This window comes from Mustela lutreola, chromosome 5 (genome assembly GCF_030435805.1).
Source record: "Mustela lutreola isolate mMusLut2 chromosome 5, mMusLut2.pri, whole genome shotgun sequence".
Classification (NCBI taxonomy): Eukaryota; Metazoa; Chordata; class Mammalia; order Carnivora; family Mustelidae; genus Mustela; species Mustela lutreola.
Genome location: NC_081294.1, coordinates 36,126,717 through 36,145,374, shown reverse-complemented (window position 1 = coordinate 36,145,374; position 18,658 = coordinate 36,126,717). Strand labels below are relative to the sequence as shown.

Below are 18,658 nucleotides of genomic sequence, written 5' to 3'. Positions count from 1 at the left end.
GAGAAGCCCCAAGCAGCTAAATACTCCGTATTACCCAGATCTAGTCCCTTTTGCGGTCTGCCTTCTTCCAAAACACACACACACACACACACACACACACACAAACTTCCCTTTCACTCATGAAATTTATTATCCATGATAACATCTTCCTTATGTACATCCAGCTTTACACGTGAATTTTCTGCATGCAGAGACAGCCTCTCTCCCTTTTCCTATCTAACATCGTTCTAACAGGCGTTCAGACAATGTGACAATGTCTCAGTGAGGTTCAGGGTGTTTATTTCTTTTGCCCGCACAGACATCTGCTAGCTGAGTCTTTCTCTGTCTCTTTGCGTCTCTGCTTCTCTCTCTCCTCTCCCGTGCAAACATGCACCGAGCCTCTCACAACAAGTACAGATAAATGTCTCGGAGGGCTCCCGAGTTCAATGTCACGCTGGGCAGAAGTGGAGCAAGAGTGGAGGGAGAGTGCGCGCTGTGCGGGCGGGGAGAGACCCTTTCCGGCCAGCAGAGGGCAGCCGAGGGGAGGCGCTGGCGCGCGAGGGCTGAGCGAAGCCTCGCCTCGCTCGGGCAGCCTCAGCCTCAGCACCAGCCGCGGCGGAGCCCGGAGCGCAGCCACTGAGGGCAGCGGCGGCGGCGGGAGCGAGGCGCGCAGGGAGCAGCGGCGCGGGCGGGAAGCAGAAGCCGCCGCCGCCGCCGCCGCCGCCGCGACGGGCAGCCGGGCTCGCCGGCAGCCAGCTCGGGCCCCTGCCAGCTCAGCTTCGTGCCCCCGGCGCCGGGCGGCCGGAGAGTCTGGAGCCCGCGCCGTCGCCGGCCGCGTCCCCCGGGCATGGAAGGAGGCGGCAAGCCCAACTCCTCGTCCAACAGCCGGGACGATGGCAACAGCGTCTTCCCCGCCAAGGCGCCCGCGACGGGCGCCGGGTCGGCCGCGGCCGAGAAGCGCCTGGGCACCCCTCCGGGGGGCGGCGGGGCCGGCGCGAAGGAGCACGGCAACTCGGTGTGCTTCAAGGTGGACGGCGGCGGCGGCGGCGGCGAGGAGCCGGCCGGGGGCTTCGAGGACGCCGAGGGCCCCCGGCGGCAGTACGGCTTCATGCAGAGGCAGTTCACCTCCATGCTGCAGCCCGGGGTCAACAAATTCTCCCTCCGCATGTTTGGGAGCCAGAAGGCGGTGGAGAAGGAGCAGGAAAGGGTTAAAACTGCAGGCTTCTGGATTATCCACCCTTACAGCGATTTCAGGTGAGGACTCCCGGTCGCCGCCCCACCCTCCCTTCCGGGCGCGCCCTCCAACACGCTTCCCCGCGCCTGGGAGGGGGCGCCCGGGGACTCGGAGGGAGGGGCTGCCGGCCGGGCGGGCGGGCGGGCAGGGGGTGGCGCTGCCGGCGGCTTCCTCCCGGGCGGATCGGGCTCGACTCTTCAACTAGTTTCCGCCGAGGGGGGTGGGATGAGGAGCTCCTGTTGCCCGGGAATCCCGGGGAGGCTCGCTCGCCTCCTTTGCCTCGTGAACTTTGGGGACACATCGGGGAAGAAGTCCACGGTGACCCCCCCAGATGGGAGGATGCTAAGTTGTGCCAGAAAAACTTTTACTTCGGAGAGGAGAGCGTAAGGAAGCGGCCAGAAAGTCGCCTTTGGGGTGGCTCCCTTCCTCGCGCTGCTCCCCCAGAAGTGGGTCCCTCAGAAGGGGAAACAGGCGCTCGTGAGGTGGAGGAGAGGATGGGGCCAGCGGAGACAGTGACTCACAGGTCCTCGCCGCCGTTCCAGCCGCTCTCGCCCCTGGGGAACGTTAATCTGTTTTTCATCTGCTTAGAGGCACTGGGCATCCTCAGCGCGTTTCTTCAGAACAGCGGCTGGCAGGCGGAGGAAGGGCAGTTTGCGCTTGGAGAGTCCCTGACTTGAGGTGTCAGTGGAGCGGGCGCTGCCAGGCTGGGCAGCGGCGCGGCAGGAAGCTTCGAGGTCCCGAAGCAGAGGCAGGGGGCGTTTCCAGAGCCCCCTTCCCGAAACCGAGAGACACCCTCTCTTGACCTTGACTCCGAGTCCGTTTCAGACATCTCTTCCCCCGTTTCCCGGCTCGGGGGACAAGGGCAGAGAGCTGTCCGCGGTCAGCGAAACTGTTTCCGAGCATTAAAATGAAGTCGTCTCCCCGCCTTATTTGTCGCCCAAGTATTCTTCCTGTTAGAAGCGTGTTTAGAGATTATCGAATGAAGGTCGTGAAGTAGATCCTCTTAGTAGCGTGCGCACACCCTGCAGCTCCCGGGGAAGGTTGGGCTTTCCATTGAAAAGGCGAAAACTCAGGGTGGCGTTTGTTATTTATTTATTATTTAACCGAACTCTTTTGAAAAGGAATCCGTGGAAGGAGTAGTTGTGCGAACTAGGCAGTTTTAACAGACGTCTAGTAAATAGCGAGCAAATAGAGCCACAGAAAGCAGCACTGCCTTGAGCTATGTTTAAGGGAAATTGCCATCAACTCGGTGCCTTAGTAGGAGCTGTCCACAGTTCTGAATGACGTCGGCTGTGGAAAACCCAACTCCTGCCGCACAGAGCCTTGGAGTGACTTGTCTTCACCTTCTTTGAAATTTATATATTGTCTCAGAAATCAGTAGCCTCTATTATTAAGGCATAGAGTGAATGGAATTTAGGAATTGTATCATTTTAAGGTTCCTATTTGCAAAAACATGCAACAAAGTCCACAGGAAGGCTTGTCAAAGCTAAGGACTATCTGACATAGCCTATGTCAAATTAAGAGCTGGACTGACAGAATGTTTACATTAAGAGGATCTACTAAATAATCAAGCCTATTTCCTTCATCAGCAAGATACTTATAGAAGCAAACTAAAAAATGACCTTGCTTTAAGCTGTATTAGATTGTCATGTTCTTTAGAATTTTAAAGGTTAACGTCAGATGTAGAATATTGTCTCTCCCTCAATCCTCAATGGAAATATGTTGCAACCTATTACCTTTTTATCATGAAAAAAGTTTACATGGAAGCAGCCTTTAGTCTTAATAACAAAAGTAAGCGTGGTGTTTGCAGAAATCTATGTGGTTTACTATTCACATGCAAATAAAATACTACACTTTGTTTAATTGTACCTCAATTAAGTGACCACTCTTGATTACTTATAATACTTTTATTTCTTGAATAATGTGAAAAGAGATTACTCTTTTCAACATGGTGGCATATATTAAAAGATTAAACTTTCCCCACCTACTGATAAAAACATTGGGCCAACTTTCAGGAATTGGAATGATGCACTGGTATCTTTTGAATGAATGAAATTCATAAAATCAAAGATTCTCCACATTTTCTCAAGTGAGTCATCTGAGACAAAATATGTTTTAAAAACAAGAAAAAGTTACTAAATAAATAAATTGAAATTAGATGATGGTTTATTTTTATCATACATTTCAAAGAAATGAGAAATGATTAAAAAGTGAAGTAATACCCTAAACATAAACTGCAGTGTGGAGTAGTTTGTGATATTTGATTTTCTCTTGCATCACTGGAAAAAGGAAATGATAGACATAAAGTAAACAATGACTAGGTTTAGGTTTTTAACTGGAACGTATGTGAAAAAAGATAGATTTTAAAACTCGTAATTACAATATATACAGTTTTCTAAAACAAAAAACTAAGGAAGTAATTATGTACATACTTATTAGCATGTGTTAAGGCATTTAAATCTTATTATTTCATCAATATTCTTATGTGCTCTCAATACCAGTAGAAGATTTCTCAAAACCTTTAACATGCCAGGATAATGTAATGGCAAAAGCAGAAATAAGAGAGCCAAAATTCTAACAGTACTTTTTCTCCTAAAGGAGAAGCAATATGGGAATAATCTCTAACATAATAGAAATGTTATGATTATGATCTGTTCACCTCAGGCTCCTTCCTGAAAAAGACACTTTAAGGGCAGAGTTTTGCTATGATTCATACAATGCCACACTTACGTTCAGTAATAATTTAGTCACTGAGAATTCTTGAGACACTCAAGAATAAATTTCCATGGAAGGATGGGGAGACATGGGAAATAAAGATTTTTTTTTTTTTTTTTAAACTGATACTCTCATAAGCTTTTGCATGTCCAAGGAAGTTTACTCCTTCTGCTCTTCGGTCAGCCCCATACTGCTGCATGCATTGTGAGCCCGCTACACCAGGGCGTGTCAGGACTTTAACACTGTGCTGATGATCCCCTTTCCAGGATGACTTCCAGGACAAGTCCCTTTCCACTTCCCTCTGGTGGCCCGGCTGGTGCTCACACTGAGACTCCCGCAGAGCTAGCTAGGTGCTTCTCTCATCTGCAGGCCCAAGAGAGCGCCTGCTGTGTCTGGCAGGTGGTTTTCTCCTACCTCCGGTTTAAGTAGGGCAGAGGCTCTGTATTTCCCTTCTTTCTCAGGAGAGGATGATGTTAGAAACCTTCAGGGACTACAGAAGAGTCAACTATCAAATACTCCCAGTACTGTTAGAAATAACTGGGTGGCAGAAAGGGAAATGTGATGATGGAAGCAGAGATCACAGTGATGTCCCAGGAGCGAAGGAAGGCATTCAGTGTCTGAAAGCTGGAAAAGGCAAGGAGTGGATTCTTTCCTCAGAGCCTCCTGAAGGAACGTAGCCTTTGATTTTATAGTCTCATAAGATTTGGGTTTGTTTTGTTTTTTTGCAAATAATTGGATGGGAACTAGGGAGTTCAGTAAAGAAAATCTTAAGTTTTTGTTTATATCATGGTATATGATCCTCCAAACTAGGGAAAATACAGTTACTTAAAAAGTAAAATTACCCTGATCTTTGTGTAATGTGGATGTGGTCTCAGTCTTGCTGAGTTTTCATATGCACAACATACACAGAAACAAGTATCTAATTAGGAGTTTAAATGTGATTTTTTTTAAGACCATGAACAATGGTTATGTATTTATTAGCTAAAATTTCACCTTTTATTTATTTAATAAAAAGTTGACACTGGCGTAGCCTTGTGCTTTCAGAGCCAATCCATGGTTCCAACACAATCATTCAGATGGTTTGGAAGAGCAGAGTATGTTTGCAGATGGTTTGTATTATATGAGTAATTTACCTTGAAAGAATTTATCACCAGACTATTTGCCATTTCAGGGATTCTGACATTATTTTTCTGGATCACAGTTATATAAGAGCTCTTTTATAGTTAATGCTCCCATTTCATATATATTGTCAGCCAACATCTTGCCTCTGGCAAGGGAGGAGATTTTATATCTTGACTTATTATTTTTTTTTTGCTTCTCATCAATTAGTGCGTATAACTGTAGGGAAAGCTTATTGTGTCCTAAGGACACAAGGACTCTAGAGATGGTTGTCACTTCCCGAAGTTGCCCTTCCTGGCCTTGCTTCTCTGCCTGTGTTGTAGCCACAACAGTGGTGATGTCAGAGGTCACCGATGTGTTCATTAGGGGAGGGAGGCTTCACCCATATTACCCAGTAATTCAGAGAGAAACCTTTGTTTCCAGGATCTTCTCAGGAAAAAACAATTCAACCTTCTGGGTTTAAGGACTAATTAGCCTACTGTTATGCTATCTTTATGCTGAATGCAGTCTGCACTCTCCCAGCAATGCTCCTCTTATTTGCTTTGCATATCAACGCAGCCAAAATTAACCTTAAGGATTTATTTTCTCTGTCAGGTGCACCTTGTTATATCTTATAAATTCAATTAAGTTTTTCTTAGTGGCTCTAGGCCCAATTAAAGTGAAATTATTTGAAAGATTTGCAAGTATGAATTCCTTCCATTACTTTTTCTTAGTATGCAAGATACAAAGCTAAATTTTATTTAATGTTTCACTATTTCATTGCATTTGATAGATATGACAGTGATATTATATTACTAAAATGTTAAGAGAAGTTTTTCATTCTTTTCTGAGCAACTTTCCCTTTAAACCTACTTTTAGGGACTTGATATTAATTGAGAATCTTTGGACAGGTTTGTTTTCAGCAATTCATATTGAATTATGTGGACTTACATTTATGAACTTGAATGTTGATGAGTAATGCAAGAATTTTAAATGCATTTGAACAATTTATTACTTATTATTAAGAGTTCATTTAACAAAATCTAATTACACTATATCTACTTGGTCAAAAAGCACACACCGAAACAACACCAACACCAAAAAAAGCAATTTAAGTAGTATTTGTAATTCTGCATTATTCCACTTAATGAACCTACGTCCCAGAATAAGAGGCAAGCAAAGTATATCTGATATGTTGCTCATGCAAACAGTTTGCCATTCTAAGTGTAATTCTTTTATTTAGAAGATAATTTACTTCATGACTTACAGACAAAAATTGGGTTAAGGGTGAGGACTTTCAAATATAGTTTCTTGTAATTACAATACAAATTGTGGTAGACCAAAGCTCTGCATGAAGAGTACTGAGTGTTTTCTGAGTCTGTGACAAATTTTCATTTTATCATTTTCTATAAAGAAGTAACCAACTACGAATTAAGCTGACACTATATATTTTAGCAGCAGAGGTGGTGGTAATGAAGAAAAAAATCTGCATACACTAGGAAAAAAACTATTTTCACTTGCACTAAGTACGTTTCTTCTACAAATCATTTTCTTTGTGAAGTCATCTTGATGTACAACTTACCATTATTTTTCCTGAAAAAAATAAAAAAAATCAAGGGACTATGGTGATGTTTCCTGGTGCATCCTGGAATTATCTTTGTTTTTGCAAAATAAACTGTCCTGGTTCTATTAATTCTCTGTGTTGTGTGTGTGTGTTGTACATGGGGATAGAAACTATTCAAGGGACATCTATAAACAATTATGTGCGCATAAGCATATATATTGACATTGTTTTTTTTTTTTTTTTTAAAGATTTTATTTGAGAGAGAGAGAGCATGAGCAGTGGGAGAGGCAAAGGGAGAGAGAGACTCCTTGCTGAGCAGGGAGCCTGACAGGGGACTCAATCCCAGGACTCTGAGATCATGACTGGTGCCGAAGGCAGATGCTTAACCCATTGATCCATTCAGGTGACATTGATTATTTTTGAGTTGAGGGTTTATCTGACACATTTCACCCAAATCCGAATAACAAAAATTAGTGGGATGATCCTTTTCAAGTTTATTAGTTAAGTTGTCCATAATATCCTTGAACCATTTTACCTAATAACTGACAACTCAGTTAAAGTAAAATAGCAGAATTATATGTGTCCCGGGTTTACAGTTGGGCCATATTATTAACATAGACCTGTTTTTTATTTTCAAGACATTAGGTATAATGCTGAATTAGTAAGGCTAATTACACACATATAGAATTAGCAACTACTTACAAATTTTAACATTCATGTTAAATAGTGCTGCTGTAAACATCCTTGAGTGTTCCTCTTCATTATAAAAAGGCATAGTTCAGGGAATGGAATTACTGACTGAACATTTTACAGAGTCTATCCATGTCGACGTTACCAATTTAATTCTGCCACCAGTTGAGACACTTTTTTAAAATTATGAGCGATGTAGGTTTACCGGCGTGGTTGATATTTCCGTTGAGATGTGCATAAGCAGGTTTAGGACAGAAAGTCAAAACTGTATTCTAGTCATCATAGAGTGGGAAGAGTGATCTTAAAAAGCAAATATCATTTATTGCAAATAATATCATGCTGCTTAAAACCCTTTGGAGGCTTCCTATTACTTTTAGAGTACGTTTGAGCTATGAGATGAGCTACACAGTCTTGCACAATTTCAATTTATCTATGTAACCTTATCATCCACAACTTACTCCCTCACTGTTTTCTAGCCCCTTGGGTAAATTTTCAGCTCCTGCAGTAAACTGAGTTCTCTCCTGTCCCAGAGATTTTGAGGAGACATTTAACCTCATTGCCTAAGATTCTCTTTTCACTTTTTGTCATTCTCCATCACAGTTTCTCCTTGTCATTTGGCTTTCATTTTGATCATTATGATCACCCTCAACCTTTACCCATATTTAATTTTCTGAGTCTCATTTCATTGGACTTTATAATCATATATATGTCCCTTAGCTAGAATTTAAGTTCCATGATGTCTTCAGTATTATTCAATTTTATATTCCTAATGCCATAAAAGTACACATAAGAGATTTTTCCCTACTTAAACGTTCTCAGATGCGTTATTTTTTAAACAGCTTTTTTGAGGGGCACCTGGGTGGCTTAGTTGTTAAGCGACTGCCTTTGGCTCAGGTCATGATCCTGGGGTCCTGGGATGGAGCCCCCTTCTCTGCTCAGTGGGAAGCCTGCTTTTTCCTCTCCCACTCCCCCTGCTTGTGTTCCTTCTCTCGCTGTGTCAAATAAATAAGTAAAATCTTAAAAAACCCCAGCGTTTTTAAGGAATAATTAAGATACAATTCTCATTTAAAGTGTATGATTGACTTTTCTTTCTTTCTTTCTTTTTTTTTCTTTTTTCTTTTTTCTTTTTTTTTTGGATATATTCACAGAGAGTTGTACAACCATTACCCAAATCAATTTTAGAAAATTTTAATCCAGGTAGGAACTCACAAATATCCATTAGCTCTCATTTCTGTTTCCTTTCTCCTTCCCTTCCCATAGCTCTAAGCAACCACTGATCTGCTTTCTGCCTCTAGAGATTTTTTTTTTTTCTGAACATTTCTTTTCAATGGAATGCACGTAGTCGTTTGTTATTGACTTCTTTCACTTATCATATTTTCAAGTTTCATGCATGTTTTGTAGCATGGTTCAGTACTTTATTTCTTTTTTTGCTGACAGTTATTCTGTTGTGTGGATATACCATATTTATCCATTCATCAGTTGATACACATCTCTACTGCTTCTACTTTTTGGTTATTAAATACTGCTGATATGGACCTTCTAGAATAATTTCTTGTGCAGAGATTTATTTTCCTTTCTCTTAGAATTGAAATTACTGGGTCAACATAACAGACTTTTAACAAATATTATTGAATAAACTGATGAAGAATTAGTCAGCAACCAGGAAGTGCACACACTTAATCTTAGCGTCAGTAAATCCAGGTAGCTCTTTCTTGCTCTATAGCAATACCTAGCATCTTCTCCCCACACTGTCACTTGCAAGGACGTGTCACAGCTATTACATCTCTGCCCAGTACAGGTGACTAAATGAAACTGCAGGGAGGTTAAGCAACATGAACATGGTGACATAGATAGATCGTTAAGAACTGGGCCAGGAATTCAGCTCTTCTGAATCTTCATTCTCTCGCTCCAACTTTTACCTGAAAGGAAACAAGGCTACTAGTATAAATAATTTGAACCTGCAGGGAAACATTATGGGTTAAACCTAATTATTTATTCTTCCTGCTTGTAATCATTCCAAAACACTTTGAGAAGACACACAGATATGGAAATAAATAGAAGAGGAGAAAACAGAGGAACAAGAGATCTCAAAAACATTTTGTTAAATAGAAGGCTTATAGAGAAATTATATTTTACTTCTATAGTCCTTCACCATTGAACCCCAGAAGTGTTTAGGATGTGAGGTACTTATTAAAAAACAGTTTCCAAAAAAGCCAGGCTGAAACCAGGAGGATTAAATAAGGGTCTTTGTAGTGAATACAGAACTCTCAGTCTGGACATTTAGAATGCTTGGAGCCAGGTCAGTTCTCCCCAAGCAGGAAACTAGAGAAAAATATATCCAATGGGAGACATTTCAAAGCCTACAAATTCTTATTCATTATCTAATGACTTTGCAAAAAGCCTTACTTATGTACATAGAGAATGTAATTACATTTTGTTGTTCTATCGTCTAATATGATCTGTAAGCAAAAGATTATGAGTCTTTTGAGAAAAGTCTCCATCGTAAGAGAGAGACTAAATCAAAGAGCAAAAGAAAGTCCAGAGAACAGAGAGGTGTTTGGGCTTAAGGGAAATTACAACTTTATTTAAAAAATTATCTGTGAATTATATCTTCAGAAGATACTTTATGTATACAGTAAGAATACGCTATGAAAAGAGTATCCAGGAAGTAAAAAAAAAAAAAAAAAAAAAAAAAAAAGGCACTCACGTGTTATAAGTTGACACACAGAGTTTAGGAAACCTCTCAGAATTAGGGCAAAAAAAAAAAAATAGAAAATATAAGCAAAATAAAGGATAATTTATAAGGTCAAAATCTATAAAAAGAGTTTCAGAATGGAACAAAGTGTGAAAATGGACATAGGGAATTAACAGAGACATTTTAAACAAAATTTTCCAGATAGCAGGAAATGAACTGTCTTTTCTGAGAAGCTCACAGAGCGCTCACCATCATGAATGGAAAAGACCCCACCAAGCATAACCACACAGAAGCTTCAGGACACAATTAAGTCAGAAAAAAATACTAAAACTTTTCAAAGAGAAATTTACATATCAAGCAGTGGGAAAGCAGGGCACCTGGGTGGCTCAGTGGGTTGAAGCCTCTGCCTTGGGCTCAGGTCATGATGGGATCGAGCCCCGCATCGGGCTCTCTGCTCAGCGGGGAGCTTGCTTCTCCCTCTCTCTCTCTGCCTGCCTCTCTGCCTACTTGTGATCTCTGTCTGTCAAATAAATAAATAAAATCTTAAAACAAAAAAAAAAGGAAAGAAAAAAGTGGGAAAGCTACTGTAAGTTAAATGATAATGTAACAGTCTACAAAATTCTGGGCTTTAGTTTCCTCAAATAAAAATCTTTAAAAAAAAAAATAAAAAAAAAAAATGAGGAAAATAATATATGTATCTTATCAGGTTATTGGAGTGATACATATTTTATGTTCATATTATAAATATTTTTATAGTATCTGGATACATAGTGCTTAGAAATTAATGCTCTGCACTTAATGCTGTGTGTTAGCTATTATGAAATTAAAATGGAAACAATTAAGGAGTGTGAACTATTTGAGAAAACTCTTTGTGCATACTTAACAACCTTTAGAATTCTTTAAAGCAAATGGGTCTGTGAAGGCAGGGCCATGTAAGTGTTAGGCTGTTGTTTCTTTATCTTAGAAGTCTGGGCAGCGGAAGCCCTGATGTACATTGGCAGTTTTTGTGTATGCTATTGGAAAACTTCTAATGCATCCTCTATCTGCAACATCTTCCGGATATACTTTTATCATCTTCTGAGTTGGTATAGAATGCTACAGTATTGAACATTAAGAATAGCTTTTAGGGAAAATTCTGATGGCATTGAGTTGCATATATTCCTTCCTGTTAATCTTTATTTTCATCAGAAAGTGGCATAGTTAAACAATTTGGGATCTTATTTCAAACCAGTTAAATGTTATATATGAGCCAAATAAGATGATTCATAACTTGCTAAATTATTTCATTTTTTTATTGTCAAATTTAATAGCCTGTGAAAAATGGTTATTTAGAAATACAATTTAAGAAAGACTGCAAATTTAGAAGAATTGCTTTTTAATCTTTTTTTAACATAATTTTATAGCAGATGTCACTTATTACCCTTGCAGAATGTGTTAGCCTTGTTTTTTAAAGAGAATATACCATATTAAAAATTATACACTACTTTGTGGAGTGCCTGGGTGACTCAGTGGGTTAAGTCTCTGCCTTCAGCTCAGGTCAGGATCTCAGGGTCCTAGGATCAAGCCCCGTATTGGGCTATCTGCTTGGCGAGGATCCTGCTTCCCCCTCTCTTTCTGCCTGCTGCTCTGCCTGCTTGTGATCTCTCTGTCAAATAAATAAATAAAATCATAAAAAAATATATACAATCTTTGTTTTTTGAGAGATGTGAGCAGAGGCTGAAAAAAAACGAATACTGAATGTTATATTAGTGGTACTGATAGAGAAAATAGTATTCCTTATTTTTTCTGTAGAAGAGTTTTTCATTATTTAAATAATTATTTTTAAAGAGGTTCTTTGTTCTGAGCAATAAGTTGTTTATTTGTTTTGAATAATCATGTAAATTAGGTTGAAGATTAGAGATGGATATATTATCTGGGATTCAGATTTTTTTTTTTTTTTTTTGGTATAAAAACAGCAGAGATATATGCTAACACCACCTAGTTATGGTTGTACATGTATTGAATAATATAAATAAACCAAGTATTCTATTACCTGTAATTATTGATTATACTAATCTTTCATGCCTATCCACTTAGTAACTCTTAGGCTGTCAGGCTCATAGCACACTTTATGAATTAAATGAAACTGGGGCTCCTCTGTCTTAGAAAAGTGCATATATTCACAAAATTTTGTCTGTGATTTCAATAGGTTTGTGGTTCCCTGCAAGCACATATAGTTTTGGATTCCAGGTTAAGACTTACTAAACTGTTTAACATTTTCACACAGAAATGTGATACTAAAACAATGGGTAGAAGACACCTGGAGACAGAGTCTTGTTTGGAGAAGCCATTTAAGAATTAGAACTGTAGCTAGAAAGACTTGTTTTGAGATGGAGAGAATTCCCTGTCAACCAAGAAGTTACTTCTAGGGCTAGATATTTGATCAGCAGGGATTGAATAGTTCTTGACAACGCAATAAGGGACAAAGTTATAGCTAGAAACCTATTTGGAATGAGAAGACACTTAATTATTTTTTGCAAATGATGTTTACCTGCTTTAAAAAGCTGATTAAACCAACTGATAAATGATCAAATTAACTGCAAGTTTTAGTAGGATGACTGATTATAAGATAAATATGTTAAAATATGTCAGCAACTTTCCTATTAACAACCATGATTGAGGATTTATAATAAGGAAAGAATCACTGACTACAAAAGCCAAAAATATAAACTCTATACCCACATTTGAAATTTAAAAAAATTTGGGACGCCTAGGTGGCTCAGTTGGTTAAGCAGCTGCCTTCAGCTCAGGTCATGATCCCAGCGTCCTGGGATCGAGTCCCACATCGGGCTCCTTGCTCAGCAGGGAGCCTGCTTCTCCCTCTGCTTCTGCCTGCCATTCTGTCTGCCTGTGCTCGCTCTCTCCCCCTCTCTCTCTCTGATAAATAAATAAAATCTTTAAAAAAAAAAAAAGAAATGAAATTTAAAAAAATTTGAAAAAAATCACTATATAAAAGATAAGTTATATAACAAGTAGTATTAATCAACTAAAATAGTTAAATAAAATCCATTTTCATCAGTTTGCAGTAAAATTAAATCCAAATAAGTTTAAGTTTATAAAAGGTAAAACAACTGAAATCAGAGTTCCTAGAAAAATATTAAGCAATTACTTATTAATGTTGCCATGAGGTATAGCTTTCCAACATAGTACTCTAAAGACTGTGTAAAGTGTTAAAATCTTTCTGAAGGTCTGTTTGACCTTAGAAAAAGTTCTTGAAAATGTATAAGCTAATAAATTATCTTGCAGAAAAAATATGACATGTTCATGGATACAAGGAGGATCTCTATAATATTTTTCATAGTGGTAGAAAGATATAAACAAGTATAAACCTGAGTATAATTTCAACCTTGTCCAAAACCCTGCTTAGCAGTTATTCCCTATATCTCTACCCTGTTTTTACTTCATAGAACTTTTCACAATTTGTTATGTTATATGAAATGTTTTGATTATCTAATTTGATTTTGATCTTTCCTTACCTATAATTAAGCCTCACTTAAGGGCTTAGCTATAACCCCCATGTAAAGCACTGTATTCCCAAGCCTAGCTCCATGCATGGCATGAAGTATGCACTCAGTAAACATGAGTGAATGAAGAAATTTAGCAATACCATGCTCAGTCTTGGTTTTCATACATGGTTTTCAGCAACCAGATGGTCTTTTTCCCTATATTTCCTACAAAAAAAAAGGGAGTATTTTAATTTATGCTGATAGCCTAACCTAATACACAGAAACATGTATTGAGAAATAAAGTTTGATGCTATTTAAAATAATATGCCTGCATACTTGTGTTAATTCAATTTACTGTAATGCTTGTTTTTATGTAGTTTTTAAAAAATTTGGGAATGCATGTTGTGGATATCTTGGGATGACTTTTGTTTCACAGCCCCGGAAATGCTATTTAAATGTCACTGCCTTTGAAATCAATCCTATGTTCATCAAAATAAAGCTGAAAATATCTCTCTTTTGGCAATGAGATTAAGAAAGGGTAACATTACTTTTTTGTATGTATCATGGGTTTTTTTTTTTTTTTTCTTTTGCCAAATTATGTTGCCTTGGTATAACAGTGCACATTTCAAGCCCTGTTGTATGGGGATTGGAAGTTAACACTGTCTCTATAGATATAATTAATAAAATATTGAGTCAGTGTTTTGAAAGAAGGTATAATTAATAAAATATTGAGTCAGTATTTTGAACTTTGACTCTGTGGTAAGTAGGTTCTTTTATTGTTTTCACCAATCTTAAAAAAAAAACAGAATTTTTCTGAATAAGCACTATTAAATTGATCCTTGTGTCTTGTGAGTGGAAAGGATATCATAGATCTTGATATAAGAAAATTGAAGTCAACATAATTTTTAAAAGGGAAGGAAACTTGAATTTTAGAAGACTGTGATAGCTTAGTTTTTACACATAGAAATATCGCAGATAGATATTATATATCTATTTGTTATATATCTGTAACAGATATTATACATCTATTATATATCTATCATATATCATGTAGATATATGGCAGAAAGACCGCAAAACCAAAACACCTGGACAACATTTATAACAAAACATTTATAACAAAACCAAATAGTTTTATAGCAAAACCTAAAAGATAAATAGTTTGGAACAAACCTGTACCCACTGCAAGCCCTGTGTTTTCTGAACCTCCATGAAGGTTGAAGGAAGGAAATAGTAAGAATCAAGCTTATCTGATAGATCAGAGAACAGGCAGACTTCCCACATAACCAACAGGTATATGCTGGAGAATGGGATTTGCATAATCCAAGAGCAAGGGGTCTGAGGCAATTTCAGGAGGAAGAATGGCTGATCTCAGATCTGGGGCTGGAAGTACCTATTAAGGGCTTGGAAGAGCTGGACATACCAGATAGTAAGGAAATTATGAAAGACTACCAGGGTAATATAAAAAAGAACCAGGAGCCAACTTGAAGAAGCCAAGATTCGTTTCAAAAAGGATGAAAATTTCAACAAAGTCAAACTCAGAGGATGTTCAGGTTTGAGTTCAGAATGATACAAAAAATGGTTAACTCATAATACTCAATTCCTTACCTTGAAACTTGGATAAATGAAAGAAACGAATCAAGTATTTACCCTGCTTTGCCTATATTATCTGAACCAATGTGTAGCCAAATAGTAGAGGAGGAAAAGAGTGTCTTTATAAAACTGTAGAGTTAGTACATGAAAAGGTAATGGTATTATTAGAAAATCAGCCTTTTACCACCACCATTCAATTAACGCATCTAGACGTTCAACATCCATGGTCACTAATGACAAGAAAGCACAGAGCCAGATGTTGCATTTTCTTGATTAAAGAACACACACAGCTATAGTTTTGCCAAGGGAATGGAATCTGAGTTTCATCTGGCCTCTGGGCCCAGATGCCAAACTTGAGGAAATACGGAGGGCGGAAAAACATGCTGAACTACTTGTACCTTGAGCACGTAATCAGCAAAATCCAGTGTTGGAGAATCAATGGGCCTGCCACCCAGGATCTTCAGTGGATAAGTAGTAAGGAAAAGGACGGGATGGAGGGAAATTTGTAGATTAAGAGACAGTCTGAAAGTGGAGGTTTGAGGCAGATCAAACTATGCAGAAGTTCAAGGAAACAACTACTGTGAAAGCAGAACTGTTATTTCAGAGGGTTCCCTGGGGGCTGTGATTGGGATGCTGCACCTGGCAGGGCTTCCTAGGGGTGGTGGTGATACAATTCTAGTTCTTGTCCAGAATGGTGGTATTAAGGATTTTTGATTTATAATAAATCACTGGTTTCTGTATCTGTTTACTTTATAATAAAAAGTAAGAAAAAAAAAAAGGAGAAGAGATCTTAATTTTCAAAAAGAAAGATCAGGATATGATGAAAAGAAAGTGTAATACTGCTATTTATCTTTCTGTTTTACTCACAGATCTGATTTAGATTTGGAGCAGAACCCTGAATATGCTAGGGCAAGGCAAGATAATGCAACTTTATGATGGGGGAAATGACCCAGACACGATCTCACAAAAATCAGAACCTTAACACTTTTAACTTGATTTGAGGAGATGTTCAATCCCTTTGGAGTTAGTCTGTAAAATTGGAGAGTGTTATCCATCTCCTTTGGGATGTTTTGATGATAAGATAATATATGAAAGGGGCTTGACACCTAGCCAATATTTAACAAATAGTAAATTCCCTTTTTAGTTTCTTTTTGTTATCCTCTTAAGTGATTAATGTATAAGTACAAATAAAAAATAGTGGTTTATTTGAAAGATATTGGATCATACTCACGAATTCACTCATTCAATAAATATTTACTGAGTGCTGAGTATGTTCTCAGGGAACACTAGGGGCTTTCGATGTAGGAAAGAATGAAACTACCAGTAACTGTCCTTCAGGGGATTTTTATCTAGTAAAGAAGGCAGGCACATAAGAATTTAACCTCAGCGGAGGGAAAGAACGCTAATAGGGAAGTCGTACAAAAATGATAATGCCACTAAAGAAAATCATACATTGATTCTGTATTTACTCATCAGCTAAATTTTATAATTATCTATTTCTGAGAGTTCATACCATCACAGTAGTCAGTATTTTTCCATGTATTTTTTTGGTTTGTTTTTTAAAAAAAGGTAATCACTGGGGTACAATTATCTTACATATTTAAACTTTAAGTCTTTATTAGTCTGTTGTTACACTGTTGTGATTTAGAAAGTATAAAGTATTTTCAGTTGAGTTTTTAAAGTCAGTCAAGAATTATTTCGGAATTGTGTGTTTAAAAGGTAGAATCCTTTGGAAAATAGCAAAGGGATTTATTTGACTAAATGTGGACTGCCTCTATGTTTCTTTTCTATGAAAAATAGATCTAATGTATATTCCTTCTGTATCAACACATCATGTTGGAAAGACAGAAAAGCTCTTAACCTACTTTCCTATCTTCAATTTTTAACTTTATCATGCTTGTTAATTGCCTGGGTGTCCTTTAACCATCTATTTCCATGATTCTTTCCCAGAGGCTTGGTTTAATTTTAAAAGTGCAGTGTATTCAGCCCTAATTATGTGAGACCTCACTGCAGGCAAACAGCAAGAGATAGTAATGACCAAAATGTATTCTTAAATCAGTGCGACAGATACCACAAGCACATTGCTGTAAACATTTAATGACTAGGAACTATAACTATGTAAGGTAATATTTAGAAGCTAGTGATGTATGAAAATAAAATTCCTTCCTAGAAACATAACTTCACTAACTGTGATTTTTAAAATATATATGTTTTTGTGGTTTTACATTTTTTATTTCTCTTATCAAGTATTTAAACAAGGTCATCACCCCCACAGCCTCGAATTCTTTTATTTACAATAACTGGTCATGAAGTAGTTCTGCTTTATCTGGGTTTGAATGAAGCTCCCAAAATATGCTATCTTTGTACTTAGAAATACTGCCCATGGTTTTCTTTGAAAGCATGCTACTATGTTGACTAAATGTCCACAGTAAATCAAGAATTTTAAGCATTTTTCATCACAATTTTACATTAATTTAGTGGGGAAAGAATTATTGTTGAAATGTTTTGACTGGTTGTGCATGGGACAAGCAACAGTCAGTGATTTATTCTACAGAGCCAAAATGCAGGATTACCTGCTAAATTCTAACTATGTGCCAGACACTGTTTTAAGTGTCTTTATTTCTATTATAGTAATGAATCTCTTGAGCAACCCTACAACAGCTATTACCTGTGTCATATTACAGTCTAGAAAACCAGATGATGGAGCGGTTAGGTGGTCAGACAGCATCTAAGTAGAGAAGCTTGGATTTGAACCCAGGGAGCTGGCTCAAAGCCCAGGATCTTAACCACTTATCCCAGAGGAATTTAGTCATATCCTGACCCAGTTGACTCAGTCTTTTTCTCTGACTTGATTAAAAAAGGTAGTGTTAGAATTTAAATATTCTTTTTCTGGTATAAGAATCTAGTTATTTAGGTGATGGTCTTGAGTGGCAAATGGTACCCCATTAGGAAAGAATTGACGCCATTTTTCTGAAAGTTCACTTCAGTTCACCATGTTGGATTGAATTCTATGTGTAAAAGCCTCATTATTCCAAATACTTATTTCTCTTTATAAAAAGCTAAATATTTGACAATAAAGAGTTAAGGGTAAATCTCGAGAAATAAAATGTTCGTATCCAGGCAGGCAACTAAGACAGGAATAAAATACAAAGCCCCCCCCCCCCCTTTTTTGGCTCTACTTAAGTTTAATACTTCAGAAAACATAAGAACTAGTGAAAACAATTCTATTTTCTAAAAATACTTTTAATTTCCTTTCTTTCTTCTTCTTCTTTTTGGTATCCTTTTAAATGCTAGTGCTTACGTACCAGAATGAACAGACTATTCAAATGAAAATAGCAAGGAAGAGCTGTACTCATAGTGAAGGCATTGGGATGTGTATGGAAATAGAAAGAAGCTGTAAAACTTTAGCTACAGATATTGTTGAAGAAGGATATAGCTATTATGCCAAAAGGTCAATGTTTGCTGTTAGGTTGCAGTCTACAACCATATAAATATTATATAATAGATAGCTTATAAATTGGAGTTCATTAGAATGATAATGGATTACAATTCCTTGGGAAAATTTAAGAGAGTTATTATTAGACTTTGAATCTACTGGGAAAAAAA

At 38.1% G+C, this 18,658-nt stretch overlaps 1 protein-coding gene across 1 annotated transcript in view; it reads left to right on the top strand.

Moving 5' to 3' along the window:
* The first annotated feature begins 725 nt into the window (after positions 1-725).
* The window catches only part of HCN1 (hyperpolarization activated cyclic nucleotide gated potassium channel 1), a 393,513-nt gene continuing 375,580 nt past the window's right edge, over positions 726-18,658 (top strand). Inside the window, exon 1 of the mRNA XM_059173942.1 lies at positions 726-1,233. Coding sequence (XP_059029925.1) covers positions 827-1,233 — 407 coding nt within the window. The 5' untranslated portion in view covers positions 726-826. The remainder of the gene's footprint in view (positions 1,234-18,658) is intronic.